At 37.4% G+C, this 22,306-nt stretch overlaps 1 protein-coding gene and 1 long non-coding RNA gene across 2 annotated transcripts; both read right to left on the reverse strand.

Annotated features, from left to right (window-relative positions):
- Nucleotides 1–13,636: 13,636 nt before the first annotated feature.
- LOC148864541 (protein MODIFYING WALL LIGNIN-1-like) lies at nucleotides 13,637–15,476 on the reverse strand. The gene is made up of 3 exons (XM_088980594.1): nucleotides 15,108–15,476; nucleotides 14,794–15,002; nucleotides 13,637–14,173 (listed from the first exon to the last, which is right to left on the reverse strand). Exons 1-3 carry the CDS (start codon nucleotides 15,210–15,212, stop codon nucleotides 13,912–13,914), a joined length of 576 nt encoding a protein of 191 aa, XP_088836720.1. The 5' UTR covers nucleotides 15,213–15,476; the 3' UTR covers nucleotides 13,637–13,911.
- A 4,195-nt stretch (nucleotides 15,477–19,671) lies between these two features.
- Nucleotides 19,672–21,741, reverse strand: LOC148864542 (uncharacterized). The gene is made up of 3 exons (XR_016109023.1): nucleotides 20,318–21,741; nucleotides 20,061–20,090; nucleotides 19,672–19,905 (listed from the first exon to the last, which is right to left on the reverse strand). It is a non-coding gene; the product is annotated as an uncharacterized LOC148864542 (long non-coding RNA).
- Nucleotides 21,742–22,306: the final 565 nt, after the last annotated feature.

Consider the following 22,306-nt stretch of genomic DNA (forward strand, 5'->3'; position numbering starts at 1 on the left):
ACAATTAATTATAGTTAACTAATTACAGAACTCAACTTAAATTATTAAGTAAAGTATATATAGATAGATATGTTATTGAAAATTACCATAGTTCATGTAAATTATGTTACTTAATAGTTATTAAATTGTTTGAAAAAATGTTTTAATAGTAAATTAGTAAATTTACCATAATTTTGTTAAGTAAATTACTGAATTATTTAAGTAAAATATCATAGTAATTAGAGATTCTTGGACTGCAATCTCCCTCAGAATTTTTTTTATTTTTGCAGCCCCCTCCTAGTCTATTAGTAGCCCCCCTATAAATAACATCCTACCCGTGAATTTGGCATCAATCCACGGGCAAGATTTAGTCCACCCCTAGGAAATCCTAGCTCCACCTAGGGGTGGACTGAATCATAAAAACCCCTAGTAATTAAAATAATTTCACATTTATTTACTTAATTAGGTAAAATGCTTTCAAAGTAATTAAAATAACAGTAGTTAAGCTCAACCTAGGCCTAATCCTTAGAATTGGGCTTAGGGCCTGAGCCTAAGGTCAAGTTAGATCTGTCCAACCTGAGTCCATATCGCACTAAAATTTGATGCACTTGTTGGGTTCAGGCCTGGACCACGTCAATAAGCACATATAGTCATATACTAAAATTTAACCTAAATATATATGTTTCATGTATGCATATATATGCATACAAATAATGTGTCTGTATGTACATGCACATATGTATATAGTTCAGTTGGGATAAGGTTGGGTTGGGCTCACACTGACTAGGCTTGGGCCCAGCCCCAAAGATTTAGGCCCAGGCCCAACCTAAGGACAATGGATCCAAGCCCAGCCCATGTAAATTTATGTGTTGAAGTGGTCTGTACTCAAGTTGGGTTCACCCAAGTTGCACCTCTAGATATAGGCCCTTGTTGAATTTAGACCCATACTAGATATGGGTCCATTAGTTTGATGCCGATATGGATCCATATGTTATACAACAGTTGTATGTGCAAATTATTAATTATTAACCGTGCTTTAAGTTACCTATTTAATTAGGTAACTTATTTATGTGGTTAAACAATTTTAATTAGCTTAATTAGGTAGCATAATTATTAATTGTTATTATTAATAAAACTATAAAAATATAGTTTTAATCCATTTGTCATATTTAAATTTATAAAAGTTAATTCAAATTTGTTAATAATAACAATAATGACAGTTTTATAATAATTTTTATTAATTAAAAGTCCAATTAAATTACTAATATTAAAAATAAAATTAATTTATAATAAATTTAGTTTTATAAATAAAATTAATAAAAATAGTAATATTATAAAATTAATTTTTCTATGAAAAAATTATTAGTTTTAAAACTAATTTTTATTAATCCAAATTTGGTTTAAAATAATTGCATTAATAAAGCTTTATAATAGGTCTATAGCCTAACCTGGTCCATGATCACACCTAATTAAGAATGTCATAATGCTCTTTCTACTTCATTTTCTCTCAAAAAGTCCATACATATTAAAAATAGATCATAGGAGAATTAGATTGTCAACCTAATAACCCATAAACCAATTTCCAACTTAAAATAAAGGCTCTTGAGTTTTCAATTTAAATGTGCCACAAAAAATACAATTGAAAGATCGTGACATGGATTGGGTTGGTATCAGGCTGAACCCTATAGAGTTGGGCAGGTTGGCACAGGTTTGATCAACCCTGATCCAACCCTCCCATGCTTCCACTCAAACCTAACCCAATCCGGTTCAGTACTATGCAGTTTTTGAACCTACCCCGGCCTATAGGGTTCAACTCGATACTGACCCAACCCATCCTATAGTCTTTCATTTGTACTTTTTGTGATACTTTTTCAAAACTCAAGAGCTATTGGCCACTCTGGGGGAGATCCCCACCAACAATAATGATCATCAAAACATTTGGCTTTTTGTGCTAATATATGAGCGGCTTTGGTGAAGGTTGTAGAAATATAAATATATTTAAGGTTCACAAAACCTTTTGATTCATCAGGCCATTATGTTTCCAATGTAACTCTTTCCCTTGAGATTGTATAAACTGTATTGCCGCCATTTTAGCGTCAGAAAATACTCTCCAACCATTATGTAGAGCAAAAACCAAAGCTTTATATATCACCTTCAATTCAGCACACAAGGGCCCATCTACAATTCCCAACAAACCACATGTAGCCACCGAAAATTCTTTATTGTTATTACAGGGAAAAATTCCATATTGGTACACTGTATTTTGAGTTTAGTGGCATTTTGGTCTCCAAATTTTAAAATAGACAATTTAGTGTTCGAATTTTCAAAATGTGTCAATCTAGTACTTGTCATTAAATAACCCCTTAACCAGTTGTTAAGTGTCATTTTAAAAGACACAAATACTCTTCAAGTGTCATCTAATTCTCTTTATCAACCATTCAAACGTTGACAAAAAATGAACAGACCCAAATCCTTGGCTCTTATGCTACTCCAATTTTTTTGAACATAAAAGGCAAGGATTTGACACTGTTCATTTCTTATCAACATTTGGATGGTTGATAAAGAAAATTAAATGACACTCAAAGGGTATTTATGTCTGTTCAAATGTCACTTAACGACTGGCTAACGAATTGGATAATGACAGGTACTGTATTTACACATTTTAAGAGTTCGGATATTGAATTGTTACATTTTAAAATTTGGGAAAAAAAGTGGCACTAGACCCAAAATACAGGATACTAATCGGAAATTTTCACTTATTATAGACAGAAAAACCATAAATACTAAATGGCTCATACAAAAACCATATGAACCATATAAAACATCTTTCTTCATAAAGGTGCCAGCATCACATTGGATTAAAATTCCATCACACTCCCCACTCACATTGATAATGCTTAAAGTCTGATTTGATTTATGCCCCATATCATCTTCATTCACCGAAGACATCACCCAATTACCATGTCGTCTAATATTTGAAAAAATGGCATTCATTACTGGATTTTCAAACAAAATAAAATGCCAACTCACTTAACATCAAGCCTGAATTCATCAAGAAAATCAAATACTGAGGTATAGAATGAGAACATTCCTCAGGGATCAATAGAGTCCAAGGACTAGCATACAAGACAGCTCTAGTAAAAGGGCAAGAACAAAATAAGTGACTCAGTGATTCCTTTTCCTTGGTTACATAAAACACAATCACTATCCACATTAATGCCTTTATCAACCAAATCCATTTTTGAAATGACAAAAAACAGTTTTAAACTTGGGGCGGGGGGAACTCTTTTTGTTGTTTTTAACATGCTTTGGTCTAGACAGACATTATTTATACGCCATTCATTTTTAAGAAAACTATCCAAATATCCTCTTGCCTATTCCTCATAATGGTTGTACTCAAAATTGACTCCCCCTCTTCTCTACCAAACACTTCTATAATCAGATTCCTATTCCAAATTGCTAAATCCTCCTGAACCAGATATTGATCGAATCACCAACTTACTAATACTCCTTTCTGCAGGTCGAATGGGAGCTCTAAATATATTTATCATTCACATAGATTCAAGGGTTATTCCAAACATTAAGGTTTGACTGATTATTATGCACTTGAACACCAATCTTGTTGAAAATATCTGTAAATGCCTTGGCAATTCCCTTCCAAATAGGAGAAGCAGATCCCACAACTTTCGAGGGAAATCTAAAATGCCTTGGGAGATATCTACCCTGCAAAACCTTTACCCATAACGAGTCTTTATCAGTTAAAAATCTCCAAGCTAATTTATATATTAAAGCCCTCTTCATTGTTGCAGCCTTTCTAAACCCCAATCCACCGAAGTTTTTTGGAGCACATAACTTCTCTCAATTAATCCCTTTTCTTTGTGATCCCTCATTCCACCAAAAACAACTTTGGATTTTATCTATTTCATTTAGGGATTTTCTTTTTTTTTTTGGAAATTGGAGGACACTCATGCAATGCACAGGGACTGTTTGTAATACTGATTGCACTAAAGTTTTTTTACCAGCATAGGACAACACCGACGATTTCCAATTTACTAATTTTGCTTTCATTCTATCCAACACAAATTTTAAAGATGTTGCTTTCTGCTTCTTCCAAAGTAGGGGAACCCCAAGGTATTTTCATTTGTCTTCTAATCATTTTAGCACCCTTTAATTGGGGGGACATTTCTACTAAATCAAAGCCAAGGTTCAAAATATTGATATGCCCGATATGTCAGTAGAGGTGTATCGGGCAGTATCGATAGCTTTTCTTTTTTAAATTTTTTTTAGTTTTTTTTTCAAATATGGTTCAGAGGGGCCGGTTTAAGGTTTGTCCACCCCCTGAACCAGTCAAACCCCAGTACACCCTCTGTAGGGGCATACCAGGAAGCTCCTGATACGATACGTATCGGTCGATACTTTGAACCTTGACCAAAGCCCAGATTTTTGAAAATTTATTTCTAAGCCCAAAATTCTTTCAATACTTTTATAAAATCAGTTGCCTCTTCTCTATTAGCCTTGCCAAACAACAAAACATCATCTGTTGACGTTAAATGAGAAATACTTGGAGCATCTCTATGAATTTTAATCCCTTGGCATCTATTTTGATCATTGGTCTTTGCAATCAATCGAGATAACCCTTCCATTCCCAAAACAATTTAGGGGGTGTTTTGTAGTGTGGATGAGAAATTGGTGGGTGTGGACTAATCCACACCACACCCTATGGTAGGGACCAATGTGGACCAGTTCACACCACACCACAGTCCACAACTGTTCTAAACTGTGGACAAATTGTGTGGATTGGACCAGTCCACACCCACAGTAGCATTCTATAGTGTAGTGTGAAGCAGTCCACAACACACTATGAATGATATACACAGTTAATCATAAATATCTAATTTTTGCATTTTGTATGATAAATATTTTAAAAAATGCATTAATTAATTAATATTAACCAATAAATATTATTTTTTTATAAAACAATAATAAAATAATTATAAAAATTATAAAATATATATTAAATATTTTAAATTTTTAGTTTATTAATAAAAAACATTAAAAATATTAAATTAAAAAAAATAAATAAGATAATTAATATTTTATTGACAAAAATATTAAAATTAATATTTAAACAATTGATACGAGAAATTTTTGCAAGACAAGAATGACATTTAACGATTTAGGCAAATGCTCTCTTAGCTCAAATAGGACGTATAGACAAATGCTCAATGGTTGACGAATGAGCCAAACAGCCATGTAAGAGATTCTTGATGTAAGGCCTAGAAAGCGACAAGACTCATCTATCAATTCAATCCACGCCGACGCGTGTCCCTGAGTGAACCAGCGAAATCATGATACGTAGAATGTACGAACCAACGACAAGACAGAAATGGATCTCCAAAGATAAGGACCTTTGCTTCTCTATTGCTATTAATACCACCAACATTCAACAAGCCTGAAAGAAAATAAACTAACTACACACCTTCTCTTTTCTTAGCTCTCCTTAGTCATCACACACTTTCTCTTCTATCATGGTCATGGCTACCTCTGTAATAATATGACTCTCTCCTCTCCTTTGGCTGGAAAAGCACTGAAACTCACTGGCTTCACCTCAAAGAATCTAGGCGAAGGAAGGTTCACCATGAGAAGCACCTTGTCTCGGCTCAGGCAATCCAAAACTGGTAGCTCATGGTATGGTCTTGACTGTGTCAAGTACTTGGGTCCTTTCTCCATCCAACCTCCGCCCTACCTCACCGATGAATTCCCTAAGGACAATGGCTAGGACAATGTCAAGCTCTCTGCTGAACCAGAGACCTTCGTCAAGAACCGTGAGCTTGAGGTCATCCACGCCAGATGAGCCATGCTAGGAACCATGGGGGTGCATCGTGTGCATGAAACATGGTAGCAAAAACAAATCGTGGACTGGCCCCATCCACGAAAAAATGTCGTTGACAAGAAATTGGAGTGTGGATAGGGCTGGCCCATGAGATAATGTGGGTTGGTCCCGTCCACAACGAACCAAACGGTGATTTCATCCCATGGTATGGGTCAAAATGGTCCATCCACGAGATGAACACACTACCGAATGCCACCTAAATAAGGGGATATAGGATCACCCTATTTAATGCCTCTAGATGTTTCAAAGAAACCTTTTGGGGAACCATTAATCAGCATAGACATCCTAATAGAGGATATACAAACCCATACAAGCTCACACCACTATTCTAAAAATCCCAAAGACTTCAAAACCCACATTAAATAATCCCACTCAATGGAATCATAGGCTTTAGAATATCAAGTTTTATTGCCATTAATCCTTCCCCACTTTTCTTTTTTTTTCATAAAGTGGATCAATTCTTGAGCTATAATAATGTTATAATGGATTAATTTGTCTGGAACAAAAACCAATTGAACAGGGGAAACACATTTTTCCAAAAGTGGTTTAATTTTTCTCACAATTTGGCTATAATTTTATAAAGCACATTGCACAGACTTATTGGCCTAAAATTTCTAACCTTAAGAAGATTATCATACTTAGGAATCAAAGTAAGAAATATATGATTAACTCTACTTGGAAATTTTTTGTTTTGAGAAAATCACAAACAAACTCATACAAATCATTGCCCATCAAGTTCCTAAAACATGATACACCATAGCAGGTATTCCATCAGGTCGAAGAGCTTTCAAGGTGCCTAGAGACATAACAACACTTTTGACTTCTTCTTTAGAGGGCAACACTACTAAGGCTTCATTTTCACTTTCAGTTATGGAAACCCTTCAAAATTCTAAGATCTTTGAGATTGGAACACAGACTTGAAATATTGCACAAAATTCCTCAAAATTTCTTCATGATAAAAAATCCATTCTCCTTGTTCATTTTAATCCAAGATTGTGTTCCTATGTCTTTCCCATGTCTCCCGAACAGGGTTGCTTTACGAAAAAAAAATAGTATTTGAATCACCAAACTTTAAAACCACAATTGTCTTGATTTTTCCATCCATAAATATTCTTGTTGATTCATCCATTTAATCCTCAACTTTTCTAGTTGTTTTATCATGGTAAAATTTTCCATTGAATCCTACTCCTCTTCTAATTTGTCAATTTCTCATTAACACATTCAACTTTCTAGTCCATATTCCCAAACACCCATTTATTCAATTGTTTTAAGTTTCTTTTAGTACCATCTATCTTAACATTTATCCTATGACCAGCAAAACCTGTAACCCTAACTTACCCTAACTTGCCATCCATCTGTAATTATTTTAAGGCATTCATCCTCTTGCAACCAAGATTCAAAAAATCTAAAATTGTTTGGGTTTATTGATTGATTGTGTTTTCAGATTTAGGGCAATGGGTTTATGTTCGAAAGTAATAAAAAGGCAGAATGGAACTTATCGGTAATTGTTTTTTAAATTGAGAACTTGTAGAACCGTAGTATTGAAAAATTATAAATTTGAGAAATTTGCAAAGAAAAGAAGGACTGAGTTGTGCCACTTGGTCATTCTCCTTAAAACCACGTTTGCCCCTATGATGCAGCCGGGTGATTGCAAATCGGTCGCCAAGATAAAATAACCCATAGGCCACTGGTAGGTGCGCACTCACTAACCAGACCTCCGCGAACAACTGAGAATGATGCTTAGAAAGTTAACACTTGATAGAGAGAGCAAATTATGTTGTGTGCATTGATGTGTGTTTCTGGGTCGACCAACACTCTTTTTATAGAGTGTTCTTAGTCACCCAAATGGACACAAAAATGTCCTTTCAGAGAGATGTCCCTTCAGAACACTGCACCTATTCGAAGAGACATGAATAAGAAGAGACACGAAAAGGAAGAAGAAAACGTTTAAAAATAAATTTTGAAATTCAAAAGTCAAATTCTTTAAACCAATTCGGTGTAGTGCTTTCCTCCTATGAGTCCTTACCCATAGAGAGATCAAGTCTATAGATATACTCAAACTCAACTTCCTTCCCAAGAAATGTAGGACAATGAATCTTCCCATACATTTAAAGAATGGAAGAGAAAAAGACAAAATCCAAAGAATACAAGGGAGGAAGAGATATTCTTGAAAATTTGAATTTATTAATGAATTCATACAAATAGAATTTATTAATGAACTTTAAAAAGGCATTTCTAGCATTTTTGTAAAAGATTTCCAAAACTTAGATTTTTCCTTTCTATGGGGTTCCAACATACAATAAATAGAGCAACCGAGTTAACAGATAAAAGAGTATACTTTGATGAAGCATTCAAAATATCCACCTTTATATTTTCTTGCCAAAAGACTGCTAACCCATCAACTAATCCTTCAGGAAGCACCAAGAAGTAATTAGGATATCTTAATCGTCTAATAAGATTTTGGACTTTTAAGTCAGGATTTTTAGTTTTAGAAAGAAAAATGATATCCGGTGCTTGTTTTTTACTCAAGTTTCTAATATTCTTCAACACATCCTTCCTACCAACTAAAAATCATAAAAGGAAATTACTTTAGTAAGGCTGAGATTCCACTCGATTCATCCAAGGTATTGCTTCTTCAAAGTGAAAGAAAGAAACAAAACAAAAACAAATAGTGAAATAAATCATATACTTTAAGGTTAGGGGTTAGAAATCAGACCAAATTATAAGAATATCCTTTATATGTGTAGGGGTATTATGCCCCAATGGGCGGGAGTTGCCCAAACCTAAACCTGATTTGGGTTAAATAATCAAAACTCTAACCTAACCCTAAACCTGATTTGGGTTAAAATAAACATTGAAATAAATCATAAACTTTAAAGTTAGGGGGTTAGAAGTCAAACCAAATTATAAGAATACTCATTATATTATGACCAATAATGGGCCATGTTAGCTAAACTGCACAGGATTTGGGTTTAAATACTCAAAACTCTAACCTGACCCTAACTTGACCATGTAGGGGAGAGTCAAGTCGAATTTACCATTTAACTTGACCCATTGACATCCTTACATACGAGATTAGCCACTCTTACCATGGTTTCATTATGCAAGGCACAACCATATATATACACATACAATCGACGCCTGAAATTTAGGAGCAGGAGACTCACTTGTAGTAGTAACCTACCTACTAATCATAACTAGCTAAAGACACCTAGGGAACTACTAGAATTTGTGCCTAGATACATGATTATCCATGCTTATCCAGGATTTCCTAGTCCATGACGAATTCCAATACTCCCCCTCAAATTGGTGCATGAAGATTCCGAATGCCCAATTTGCCAAGGAAATAGGTGAATTTCCCTTTGCCAAGAGCCTTCGTCAAGATGTCATCCAACTGCTCTGTGGTTCGAACATGCCGAGTAACAATGTTCCCATGCTACAACTCATCGCGAACAAAATGACAATCGACTTCAATATGCTTTGTCCTCTCATGAAACACTAGATTCACGACTATATGCAGGGCTGCCTGGCTATCACAATATAAGCGCGCAGGTTCATCTTGCGCCACTCCCAAGGACAATAGGAGTTTCTTCATCCACTTCAATTCACAGCATGTCGTAGCCATCGAACGATATTCTGCTTCTGCCGAGGAGCGTGACACAGTGTGCTGTTTTTTTGTTTTCCAGGAAACTGGTGACTATCCCAACAGAATGAAATAGCCGGTCAACGATCATCACGACAATGGGCAGCTTGCCTAATCAGAGTCACAATAAGCATACAAGTGCAGATCGCTATCGGAACGCAATACTATACCTTGTCCAGGATCGTACTACACGCATAGCTGCCTCCCAATGTTCTTGGCGCGAGCTTTGCATGAATTGGGCCAGAATATGAACACAATAGCATAGCTCAGGTCGTGTGATGGTTAAGTATATCAACCTCCTTACTAGTCTTCGATACTGATTTGGATTGTGCATTAGAGCACCCTTGGCCAGCGCAAGATGATGATTCTGTTCAATGGGCACTGACGCTAGTTTGGCTCCCAATAGTCCACATTTTGAGATAATGTCCTACGCATACTTCCGTTGAGATAAATATATTCCATCAGGACCATGAGCTACTTCAATACCTAGGAAATATTTGAGTGGACCCAGATCTTTCATGTGGAAGCATCGACTGAGATACTCTTTGAAGCGAATGTCTCATTATAATCTAACCCCTCAACCTGTCTATTCCCGAGAATAACTAGCCGAGCCTTATGTCGTTAAACCGTCCCATCTGAATTATATTTGATCTTATAAACCCATTTACTCCCTATTGCCTTTTTCCCGGAAGGTAGAGTTTCCAATGTCCAAGTACCACTATCCTCTAGAGCCTGGATTTCCTTCCTCATAGCTTCCCTCCATTTCTCACTTTTCATTGCCTCCGAAAAACTGGTGGGGCTCGGCTCCTACAGTGACTGTAGCTAAGAAAGCTTGATGTCTAGCAGAGAAGTTAGTACATGTCACATAATTCGCTATGGGATAGGGAGTTGTACCTGAGGACTCTAATTCAGGACTCCAATGAGCATAGCAGAGACAACCAAATACTCTCATGTGCTCGTATTGAGGTGGCGTCTCGAACAGTACCTCATACGTTGTCTTCCCGCCAAGTACAGAAGAAGGTGTCCTGTTTATCAAGTATCCAACGGTTAAGGCACTCCCCCCAAAAACCAATGGGCAAGCCTGCTTGAAATCTCAATGCTCTCGCAACATTCAAGATATGCCTGTGTTTTCTCTCTACCCGACTGTTTTGTTGCGGTGTCCCAACGCACGAAGTTTGATGCTGAATGCCATGAGTCTCAAAGTATGATTTCAAGCTTTTAAATTCGGTTCCATTATCACTTTGAACAGTCCTGACTTGCTTTCCAAACTGACGTTCTGCCATAGCACAAAATTTCTCAATAATATGTGCTACTTCACTTTTGTCCAGTAACAAGTACACCCACACAGTACGAGAATAATCATCAACAATGGTTAGAAAGTAAACTGCACCACAAGAGGTAGGTACTTTATAGGCGCCCCATGTATCACAATGAATTAGAGAGAAACAATCATCAGCTTTATGTTTACTTTCAGGAAAAAATTTTCGCGTTTGTTTTGCTCTGTAACAAACATCACATGGCTTATCTCCTTCAGTTCTACTATTTAATTTATTTGCTTTAGGAAGAAAAGATAATATCTATTTAGACGGATGCCCTAATCTGCGATGCCATAACTCCCATTCATCCATACCTCTTGTTCTATTCACCCGAACCGGTGCTACTCCTCTAGAATGATAGACACCATCACACTGCTTACCCACTCCGATCAGACTCCTCGAGGTTTGGTCTTGTATCACACCTAGCTTGTCAGTACAAGCTACGGAAATAAGGGTGCAGTTCATTCTTGGTACAAAAAGCACATGATGCAGATAAATATTTCCACCCAAATGTAAAGTCCCTTCCTTCACTGTAGTGGTTTGCTTCCCACTGGGAAGTCCCACTAGACACGGTGTAATATTCCGTACATCCATCAATAAGTCAATTTCTCTAGTCATATGGTGCGACGCCCCAGAATCAATTATCCAATCAATAGAATTTTTCTTACCAGAGAGTTTTTCATTAGTCTTGGTTTTGTAAGCACCAAGCATGTTTACAAGAATCTGCCACTACTCGTAATTAAGCCCGTTTAGTCCGGTCCTGTCTCTGTCAGTTATGACTGCATTAGCAGCCACCTCACGCCTTGCCGATGATTGAGCAGCATGAGTTTTTGCTGAACTTCAGTCACATCCACCAAAAGGTCCAACATACTTACTCGAACTCTCACCGTTCCTACTGCAAATGGCCGTCGTCATTTCCCTCCCTAACGTCATAAAAGCGTCAATCCGTCCAGACATTGTCAACTTCGTTCACGTCAACGTATCAAAAAAAAAAAAAAAAGGAAAGACAGTCGCCAGCAAGCGCACCGCCCATCAGACCTCTGCTGAGTCATGGGGTACTGTTCGTGCCGTCCAGCGGCAACCAACAGAGGTGTCAGAGGTTTTTCTTCCTTCTAATTTTGACTTTGCGGCAGGAAGAGGAGTTGCAGCGACAAGCTTTCTCTCTTGTTCTCATCGAATTCGATGAAGCATCGGTCCTTCGTATTAATTTCCGATTACCGAGTTTCGATATCGTTCGGGGACAAGGGGTCCCAGTTCTCTTGTTCCGTCGATCGATTTCAGACATCAGCAGAGGCAATAGCAACATCAGCCAATCCACTGTTCATTAGCGTCTTCTTTTGAACCCGAAACCAGAGGCAATGGCGACAAAAAAAGGAACGCACAATGGAGCAACGTCTCTCATCCTCTTTGTGTTCTTCCCAGAAATCACGACATTGTTCATCGTCTTGAAAACCAGAGCGGCAATGGATCTGAAACCGATGACCCGCGGGCATTGAGAAGACATCTTCCGCGATCAAGATCCTCAAGCAGGTCGGTGCTTATTCCGATGTGGATAGCCATGCGATCCAACCAGGAAAGGGTAAGATGAGGAACCATTGATACATTTCTTGCAAGGGTCCTCTCATTGTTTATGGCACTAAGGGTTCCAAGATTGTGAAGACTTTCCGCAACATCCCCAGTTCTCACCGCCGCTAATTCCGCTCGAACAGGGAGAAGAGGAACAGTAGCTTCACCGCCGCTCTTCTGGGTTGGGTTCGAATGGAGGGGACGAGCTATAGTGCCGATTTGGAAAAACTGGATTGCAAGCTCTGGACTCTGCCGATGCCAAGCGAATGCGGTGTTGCTCTCAGCAACTTCGTTATGGCTCTGATACCATGAAAAAATAATCTTTGTGGAGAATCTCTTGTTTCATTATGCAAGGCACAACCATATATATACACATACAATCGACGCCTGAAATTTAGGAGCAGGAGACTCACTTGTAGTAGTAACCTACCTACTAATCATACCTAGCAAAAGACGCCTAGGGAACTACCAGAATTTGTGCCTAGGTACATGCTTATCCATGCTTATCCAGAATTTCCTAGTCCATGACGAATTCCAATAACATCCTTACATACGAGATTAGCCACTCTTACCATGGTTTCAATTTGGGTTGTGGTAAGAACAAATAGATATAACTCAAAAATATATATAATACTTGAATTGGCTTTTGGCTCAGTTCAAAATGCCATAAGCATGGTTTTCAAAACTGGACCGGAAAAACCGGGAACCAGTCACCTGACCTGACCTGTTCCGTTTTTCCCAAAAAACCGTTTTTTCCCCCCAAAATCATTGATTTTGATAAGCAAACTGCTGAACTGACTGGTTAACCATTCAAACCGTTTTTTAATTTTTTTTTAATTTTTTAATTATTTTGTCAAAACAGGCCAACCATTCAGGTCGAACGATCAGACCATTCAAACCGGTAAATGGACCAATTGGTCACTGGTTTAATTTTAAAAACCATGGTCATAAGGCTCTTTCTAATTTAATTTTGCGTAACAAAGCCCATGCATCACGTGCATCCCAACTAATAGTCTTTAAAAATAATGCAAAGTTTGATGTTGGTGGAGAAGCCACTTTTTTCTTTGTTTTTTTCTTCTTCCATTTATTTATTTATTTTGGTAGAAGCCTCTCCAGGACAGAACCGAGACATATAGCTATTTCCTCTCTTAAGACTGCATTTAATTATTCTTTAATTCTCATTTTTGACGCTGATAAGTCCAAAGAAGAGAGGAGAAAAAAAGACAAATTAAGCAGACGTTTGATCGATTTTCAATTCTTTCGCTTTCTCTCATTTTATTATTCTTCTTTATTGGATAAATATTCTCATACAAATATATCATGGTGCCTGGTCAAATTTTGCTTGTGAATGGACCCACCCATGCTCGATCACGGTGAGTGGCCATTAATTGATGATCCACATATCATGAGAACTATATTAAGAAGATTTTTTTATTTGTTTCTGATTTTTCGGGTCTTCTCACCTCCACCAGTTGAAGACTTGGAGTATTGGATTGTCTCTCAGTCTCTCTCTTTCATCTTCCACCATCGTACTCTACTTGTGCATGTATCCTCTTCCTTTGCTCCACCTCATGCCGTTGCCAATCTCTCTTCCTTGACATCAAGATGGATCCAAGTGAAAAGATAACAGTAGCCAGAATTAGCACAGCTGAGCCAATGTACACTCCATCTCTGACCATGTAGCACTCTCCATCTAGCCACCCTTTCCCATAGGCCTGCCTGTGGTTCATACTTGTAGCCCCACCCAGTAACACCATTGCTACTACGAAGCTAACCCTGTTGATGATTCAAACACCATATCAACTTTTAAGAAAACTTTATCTTGACTCGCTTTCTTTAATTTTTTTTTTTCAAATTAATTTATAGGGTTCGGTTTAAGGTCCGTCTACCCTCTAAATCAGGTGAGACCCCGTATTGAAAGGCCATCGATATCGAAATTTTGAACCTTGTGAAAATGTTTCTATAGCATAGTCATAACAAGGTTGGACAGTTGACACTAAGATAATTGGAGTGTCTACAAGGTTGTTCCTCTATTTGGGAGGGCAAAAGTTTTGGCTGAATCACTTTCATTAAGCTGCTTTCGAGAAACCACTAAAAAAGATTCACAGAAAAGCTAGTTTTTGCATGGCTGAAACAGAAACACAACTAATTTGGCCATCTGGGTTTTCCGTGAACATTGCTTAATTACAGGCAGCAGTCTGAGTGGGCCCACCTCGCAAAGCCAAAAGCAAAAGTCTTCCTTCCCAGTTCCCAAACGGGTACCTCAGTGACGGACCGGCCAACGTATTGAATTATTGATTGATGGGAGATCAATTCATTCAATTGCCCCTTAGATTAATCCTACGCAGTATGATTTATGAAATGTGTTGGGTTAGGAGAAGGGATTGAGTACCTACCATGAGAGAACCAACAAAGTCATTGCTACCGTTATTGGTTTCCTGGTCTTCAATTCGGTTTTCTTCTCTCTTGACCAAAACTGCTTGCCGATGACACAGTTTCCGACGAACTGAATCCCCAAGAGACAGATCAAAGCTGCGAGTCCGAGCCCAAACGCTGGGCTGGTTGGAGCATAACATAGTTTTCGATCAAACTTTATATCTTTCACCTACAAATTAATCAAGAGCAATATAATTCTCCTTTCAGGAACTGAGGAAGAGAATTAACCATGGAAAAGCAAGAACTATACAGACTGTGGCAGCGCCTTCCTTACCTTTGTTCGCTTGACCTCAGCAACTATACACGTCGAGAAGGCAACCAGGCCCAGGAAGATGATAATTGAGCAGATCACCGCAAACCCATGTCTTGGTTCCACCATTGGAGCCTGAGCTGATCGAGTTTCCTATCTGCAGCAGAGCCCGGAGAGAGGCCTCGGAAAGTTGAATAAACAGAAAAGCTCGGAGCTTAATTACTCAGGAGAATGAAAGTTGTGTAGGTCTGTCTTTGGGATTTCTTCACTCTGTGACTTGAGACTTTCTTGCTTCAAATCTATTGATTGGAAGAAGAGACACCATTCCAACTGTAACTGTACAACTTAGAACCTTCAGTGGAGCTTGAGATTCCATCTCTATCAAACTCAGCTGATCTTATCTAAGCAGTCTCATCTGCTTTGACAATAAGGAGCAGGTCAACTGCTACTGCTACTGCTACAAGGTTTTCAATTATTACCATTAAATAAATAAAAAGATTAATAATTTATATACAAAATAAGGTGTTGGTTTTCCCTAGATGGAATTCTGGCTTATGGATATAAAACTACAAATGGTTTTTCTTTAATAATAATAAAGAAAAAAAAAGAGTGTGAATGGTCGTAGTGGCGGTAGTGCCAATTAAGAACTTCTAAGACTTTTCAATGGAGAATGAGATTACAGAAATAAATGGTGGGTGGGTAATTATTCTCAGAGGAGTCCAATGGTCCCGAACAACTATTTGGACTGCCCATAAAAAAAAAGAACAAGTACTTTGACTTGGGAGATGTAGGACCTATGCAAGATAGCGTTTGGTGTGGAACGTGGAATGCGGATCTCCTCCACGCTTATGAAAAGAAAGGGTAAATTACTGAAACCTCCCCCTCAACATTGTGGGTGGATGCCTCCCCCTCAACAATTCACAAATCTGAATTGTGGCCTTGTGGGTGGGAGGGGAAGGCATTGACGGGTCCATAAGTCCAGCCAAAACGAGACCCAGTTTAGTACAGCCTTGAGCCGGGCTGAGTGGATAGTGGATTTCCCCCAAATTGGTTCAGGCTCAATTGGCTGGATTCGGGAGTGTCTGAAATTCAGCCTTAATGGGCTTTGAAGTAATTCAGTGGATTCAGGCCCAAATATTAAATTAAAAATCCTTTTGAAATCCAAAATATTTCGACAGCAATTTTTGCTTGTTTTGAAATAAATGCTCCAATTCTTTTTTTTTTTGTTGAAAAAAATATGGATATTCCATAATATTCTAAAATTTCAGCTAAAATTAATTTGGGTGGAATGTCTAATATATCATTCCAGTCTAGCTAATTAAAATCAAAATATCCCAAAATTCTATGAAATTTTAAAAGTTTGATTCTAGGTTCATACTGGCTAAGAGATTAGCTGGATCCTTTCGATTGGGGAAAACAAAAAGGGGTCCACAGAAATTAGGCTCAGTTTGAAAGGAGTACAAATACAAATAATTTTATATTTTGTATTACTTTGTATGTATCTGCATTGTACATATTTGTATTTGTATGTATTTGCACTGTATATATTTGTATTTGTACTCCTTCTAAACTGAGCCTTAAGCTGCTTGGAGACGATGCAAATAAGTGTGAATGCAAATATATATGTAGAGTGTAAAACAGTTCATATAAATTGTAAAGTTGGGTTAATTTTGCAATCACAAATTTATCTTCTTACTAAACAGACTTTTAGCTGTAATGGATGCAAACATGAATTTCAATAAAGTATATGCTTTTCTTTTTTATAAAAAACCCACTTGAATGCAAATTTACTTCTATTTAATTGATGTACTTTTATATCTTATTATCAATATAAAATATACATTGGTCTGTCATTTGTCAATGCATAAATTTAATATTGCCAACCACAGACAAAAGTGAATTAGAGTGCAAATTTACCCAGAACGTTTCCAAACACAGCCTCATAAAATGCAAAACCTTATATCTTGTATTATTTTATATATTTGTATTGTGCATTTTTGTATTTATACTAATTCCAAATTGAGTCTTTGCAAACTTATGCTCTTTGCTGGGGTCATGAGTGATGAGTTGTTCTTCATTAGAACTGCCTACCAAGACCAATCCAAATTCAGAACAGGTTGGGACTTGGGGACTGGGCAGCTTAATTGTACTCATAGTAGGTGGAACTGGGTTGTGGGTCATGGCGTCGTTGCTATGGCCTATGGCCCATTTGTTATTGTTCTTGTGTGAAGGAGTTTGCTTTTGGGGCGATAGAACCCAGAAAAATGTCTGTGGTCCTAAAATTTGCCATGTGTTCAAACTTCAAACATTTATAGGATTACAGTTTGGAAAGAGTGCAAATGCAAATATGTAGAGTGCAAAACCTTATATTTTGTTTGTATTTATACTGTACATATTTGCATTTGTACTCTTTTCAAATTGAACCTTAGGCCGCGTTTGGAAACGATGCAAACATGTAGAGTGTAAAACGGTTCATATAAATTGCAAAGTTGGGTTAGTTTTGTATTGGCAAATTTACCCTCTTACCAAACAGACTTTTATCTATAATGGATGTAAATATGAATTCCAATAAAGCATATACCTTTTTTTTTTTTATCAAAAGCCCACTTGAATGCAAATTTACTTCTTTTTTTATTGATGTACCTTTACATCTTATCATTAATGTAAATATGCATTGAAAATTTTGTTTTCAGTCATTTGTCAATGCATAAATGTAATGCTGTCAAACACAGACAAAAGTGAACCATGCAAATGTAACCTGAACCAGGATTTACACTCCATTTGCATCGTTGGCAAAGACAGCCTTATAGAGACTGTTTAGTTGCATTGCTGTCTATCTCCAAAATGTTTTGCATTATTTTTCTCTTGAAAACTGGGACATCTCTTTGAAGATGGGGACAAAAACAATTATTATTGCTTTTATGACATCTAGGCACCACATAAGCTGGCCAGTGGAAAAACACCTAACTATTGGAGGTAACATCAAAATGACTTTTACCCCAATGAATTAGACTCACACAAACTGAGAAAAGTGTTTTATTGATAAATGGCTTAACCAAACAGTATTTCAAACTCCATTGGAGGAAACACTTGTGTGGCACTGAATATGAATTGACGCCAATCTATATCTATAATAGAAACTAGAAATAGAAACGAGAGAAGGCACGAGGACTCTCACGAGGTTGCACACACGAGTACCTCTGCAGCTCTGCTCTCTCCTGTCTCACATGTGTGATATTATTTTGTTTAAATTAGAAAAATAACCCTTCATGTTGATATTGTCACTATAAAGCTATTTAAATTCTTTTTGTTATTGCTATGGTTGATATTTATAATACTTTTTTCCCTTTTAGGTCCTGTTCACTTTTCGGTACGTTACTTACCTGGGTAAATGCTTACCAGCTTAAGTTTTTCCTAGTAAACACTTACTCAGGTAAGTGCATTTTCCTATGTTCTTTTATTTTTCATGTAAATAAGGCAATGACCATTTTAGCCATAAAAATATATTATTAAAAGAGCCATTTTTGTCCCATTCAAGTGTTGGCAACTTTCCCCTTAGGTGGGAAAGTACCCACCTAGGAGATGGCCACCACTTACCCGGGTAAGTGGTACCCAAGAAAATGAACTTTCTTTGACCCCCACATAAATTTAAAAAAAAAAAAACAATGGATTCTTGGTCAATGGAAACCAAAATCCCATTGACCAACTTTCCCCTCTCTCAAAATCCGAAAAAAGAACGCCTCCTTACATTTTATCCCACTTCCTCAAACCCTCTTACTCTATTGGGTTGAATAGTTTTTCTTATTTTCTTTTCTTAATACTTTAATAACTTATTCTCATACACCATCTTAGTAATTGGATTGGGTACCTAAAAATCAGCCATACAATTGGACGGTTGGGAAAAATATGCTCATTTCAATACCAAGAAATCGCTAACAACAAACTAGTCCGAGTACGTGTTAGAAGGTCATTGGATCATGGTGACTTAGTGTTAGTGTGGCCACTGTTTTAATTGATACCCATCTGATACTGATAGTGGGTCTTGATCATCCGAGCATTTGATGATTGGATGGGAGAAGCTATTTGATCAAAAGACTTTCGTATGTCAGGTGAAATATTGAATATTGATTGGATGGGTCTTGATCGACAAAGCAATAAAGTCTCATTCAATTTAGCCACTTCAATCGTTACCAAACGGCTCCTCAGATGAAATATTGAACCGTTTGTTCCTTTAGTTAGTTTAATTGGTTTTTCTCTATTCATTTATTTTTAATTATCTGAGCTCTAACGAATTTGTTTTATTCAATAAAGGCTGTTCGAATGGAGTTTGCTCTGACTGAATCCTGTTACAAGACAAAAACACTCTTATCAATTCATTTTTATCATTAGGAAGTCTTCATTTGTGTGTTCACTAGTGGTACATTTGGCTGCCGAGAAAGGAGAGGATGATAAAGACTGGGATGGGAAGAGAAAATATTTTTCTTAGATTTGCATTTCGTGTTTGTTTCCCGAGAAATAATATGCTAAATAACCAGTTTCCTGTATTTGCTTGTTTACTGAGAAAATCGGTCGGTTCTGCAATGTGATGTTTTCAATTGCTTGACATTGTATTCATTTAAATATCAGCACAAGAAATTGGTTTGTATTCATGCCAAAATCAGCAAGACAAAAGTTTTGTATTCATCCAAAAATTCAGAGCAAAGCATCCATCCATCACATGATGGTATTCATCCCAATAATGTATCGAATACACCCTGCTATGCAAATCAGTGTTCCTATGAACATTGTTACCTTTGCGTGAGTGAGAAAAAATGATACATACCTGAAACCCAAAAATCACAAAAACTATACAAATCTCAACCCAAAACGTACCATATTGAAAAAAACTGACCACAAAATCGAAAAAATACAGAGCTTACAGTAGATCTATAATAGTTGTTCATCATTTTGGATTTGAAAATAGTTAGGATATCTTACCTTTGCACGAATGAGCAGGAGATTTGGACCCTACAAGTTAAAAAAAGCACACACACACACACAAAAAAAAAATAAAAAACGTTAGATCTACAAGATAGAAGTGCAGATCTGTAGAAAAAATCAAGATTATCTGCCAGAAAGAATGGATTTTGGCCAGAGAGCATCCATCTCTTCATGCCGACAAGAGGAGCTCGACGACTACAAAAATAGTATAAAAAATACTTGCCAGTCATCAGCAGTCATGTTCGTGGTCATACCTTGTCCAAAGATCAACAATAACGGTGCCGAAGAGAAGACCGTTGTTGACATAGGTTCACGGTGAGGGTTGTCTAGAAAGAGAGCAGGAGGAAGAGCCCGATCCTTTTTCTCAGAAGTTTCCTTTCGCATTAGGGTCACACCAAATCAACACGACCCGTTTCATCCATTTTGGGAACTTGCGTCCCACATGTTTCCCTTCCCATCCCTTTGAACAAATGCAGGAAAGTTGGAATCTTATGAGAATGTTCTCATTTTCCCTTCCCCATCGCAACAACCAAACATACCATAGGGAAATCCTCTTTTGTCAAAGAATGGGATGCACCAAACCAACAACCTTAATATTTTAACCTAGTCTCATTTTTTATGTTGATAATAACATTTCTTTTAACCCTCAAACTTTGGGACACCAATAACAACATTCATATCAGTTTCATCACTTAGCATCCCAGTGTCTTTCTGTTTGTTTTAAGTAAATTCAAATTTACATGGATGGAAAATTTGACCCCAGTTTAGTGATCAATGGAAAATTGAAGTGGGGTGTTTTGGAATTCTTCTCTCATGTTGTTTGGTTGTTTCGGTGTAAAAACGAAAGGTTTCCCGCTCCTCTACTTTGAAACTCTCTGCCATCAATTTGATAAAGCCTCTTGGTTGTCTCTTTAGAAACACCGACCAATCTGTCTTTCATCTTGTGATGCTTCATCGGATCCGTCTTCAACCCATCTTTGATTATTGTGAGCACGATCTGAAACTTGGCATTGTCCATTGGTGATGAATCTGGCAACTTTCCGGTCTTGGCATACTCTTCCTTTGCCTTCACATGTGGATGAGCAATGTAGCGTCACCACCGTCGTCGATGATGAGATCGGGACCACCACCACTCAGTACAACACCAGTACTCCTGAAGGGTTCCCCCCTTCTACTCGAATATGGAGGCGTTGTCGCGAGCGATGGAAGTAGTGTCATGGTCCTAGGTGGAGAAGGTGTTGCAAGAGCACCCACAGATCTCAGCATCGAGGGCGGTGAGGGTTTTGATCAGAATCACCGTCTGGATCGTCATGTGGAGCGAGCCGGTGATCTTGGCTCCCTTGAAAAGCTGAGAAGGGTTGAGAGAGGCCGAACTCCCTTGACCTTGTATTGACGATTAGAGGTCTCCTTGACGAGTAGCAACAAGGTTGCAGATAGATCTGAGACTGAGATTTATTGTCTCTTCTTTTCACTCTCACACTCTCTCGTCCGAGGCTGAGAATATGTGTGGGCGAAATGATCCAGACATTCCATCAGCTTCATTGGCGGCCATCACTGGCTTGTGTTTCTTCTAGTTGTTGAGCGGAGGAGATTGTTGTAGGACAAAGAGGAGCAAAGCTTGTTTGTATAGAGAGGAGACCATTGGATGGAGAAGAAGGGAAAGTTTACATCCATTTTCAATGTAAATACTGACAAGAATGGACTTTTATATTGATTTACGAGTACATTTACACCTCAAGCAAAGGAAAAAGAAAAAGAAAGAAAAATGATGGTTCTAACTTTAAACCCATCTTCTTTATGCAGATGATTGGGTTCTATTTTCTAAGGGTGGATACAAAATATTTGGAAAATCTACAGAGCCATTGAGGCGCTTTGAAGAGCTATTAGGCCAAAAAATTAAATATAAAAAAATCAGGCATCTTGTTCAACAGAAGCCTTCTAACCTAAAAGAATATGTGGTGAATCCTTCATACTTAGCTCATGGATTAAAATAACAAATATTTGGGAAGTACATCATGAACTGGAAAGAACACAGACAATCGAACTGAAAGAAATAAAAGAGATGGATTAGAGAATTGAAAGTTGGTAAGCAAAGGTTCTCTCTCAAGTGGGAAGAACGCTGTTGTTCAAGTAATACCATCTTAATTACTTGATGCAAGTCAACATACTCCAAAAAACCTCTACAACTTAAAAGAAATGTTTGGTGGAAAGGCATAAAAATGACAAGAGAGAGCATATAATTA

This window comes from Nelumbo lutea, chromosome 3, assembly GCF_056320005.1.
Source record: "Nelumbo lutea isolate HS-2025 chromosome 3, American lotus-T2T, whole genome shotgun sequence".
Classification (NCBI taxonomy): Eukaryota; Viridiplantae; Streptophyta; class Magnoliopsida; order Proteales; family Nelumbonaceae; genus Nelumbo; species Nelumbo lutea.

Bases quoted from the DNA above. Each gene is read 5' to 3' on its own strand.
- LOC148864541 (XM_088980594.1), bottom strand. From the start codon at position 15,212: ATGGTGGAACCAAGACATGGGTTTGCGGTGATCTGCTCAATTATCATC. The intron at 15,003-15,107 runs GTAAGGAAGGCG...ATTAATTTGTAG, and splicing joins CTGAGGTCAAGCGAACAAAG to GTGAAAGATATAAAGTTTGA. The intron at 14,174-14,793 runs GTAGGTACTCAA...AATCATCAACAG, and splicing joins ACTTTGTTGGTTCTCTCATG to GGTTAGCTTCGTAGTAGCAA.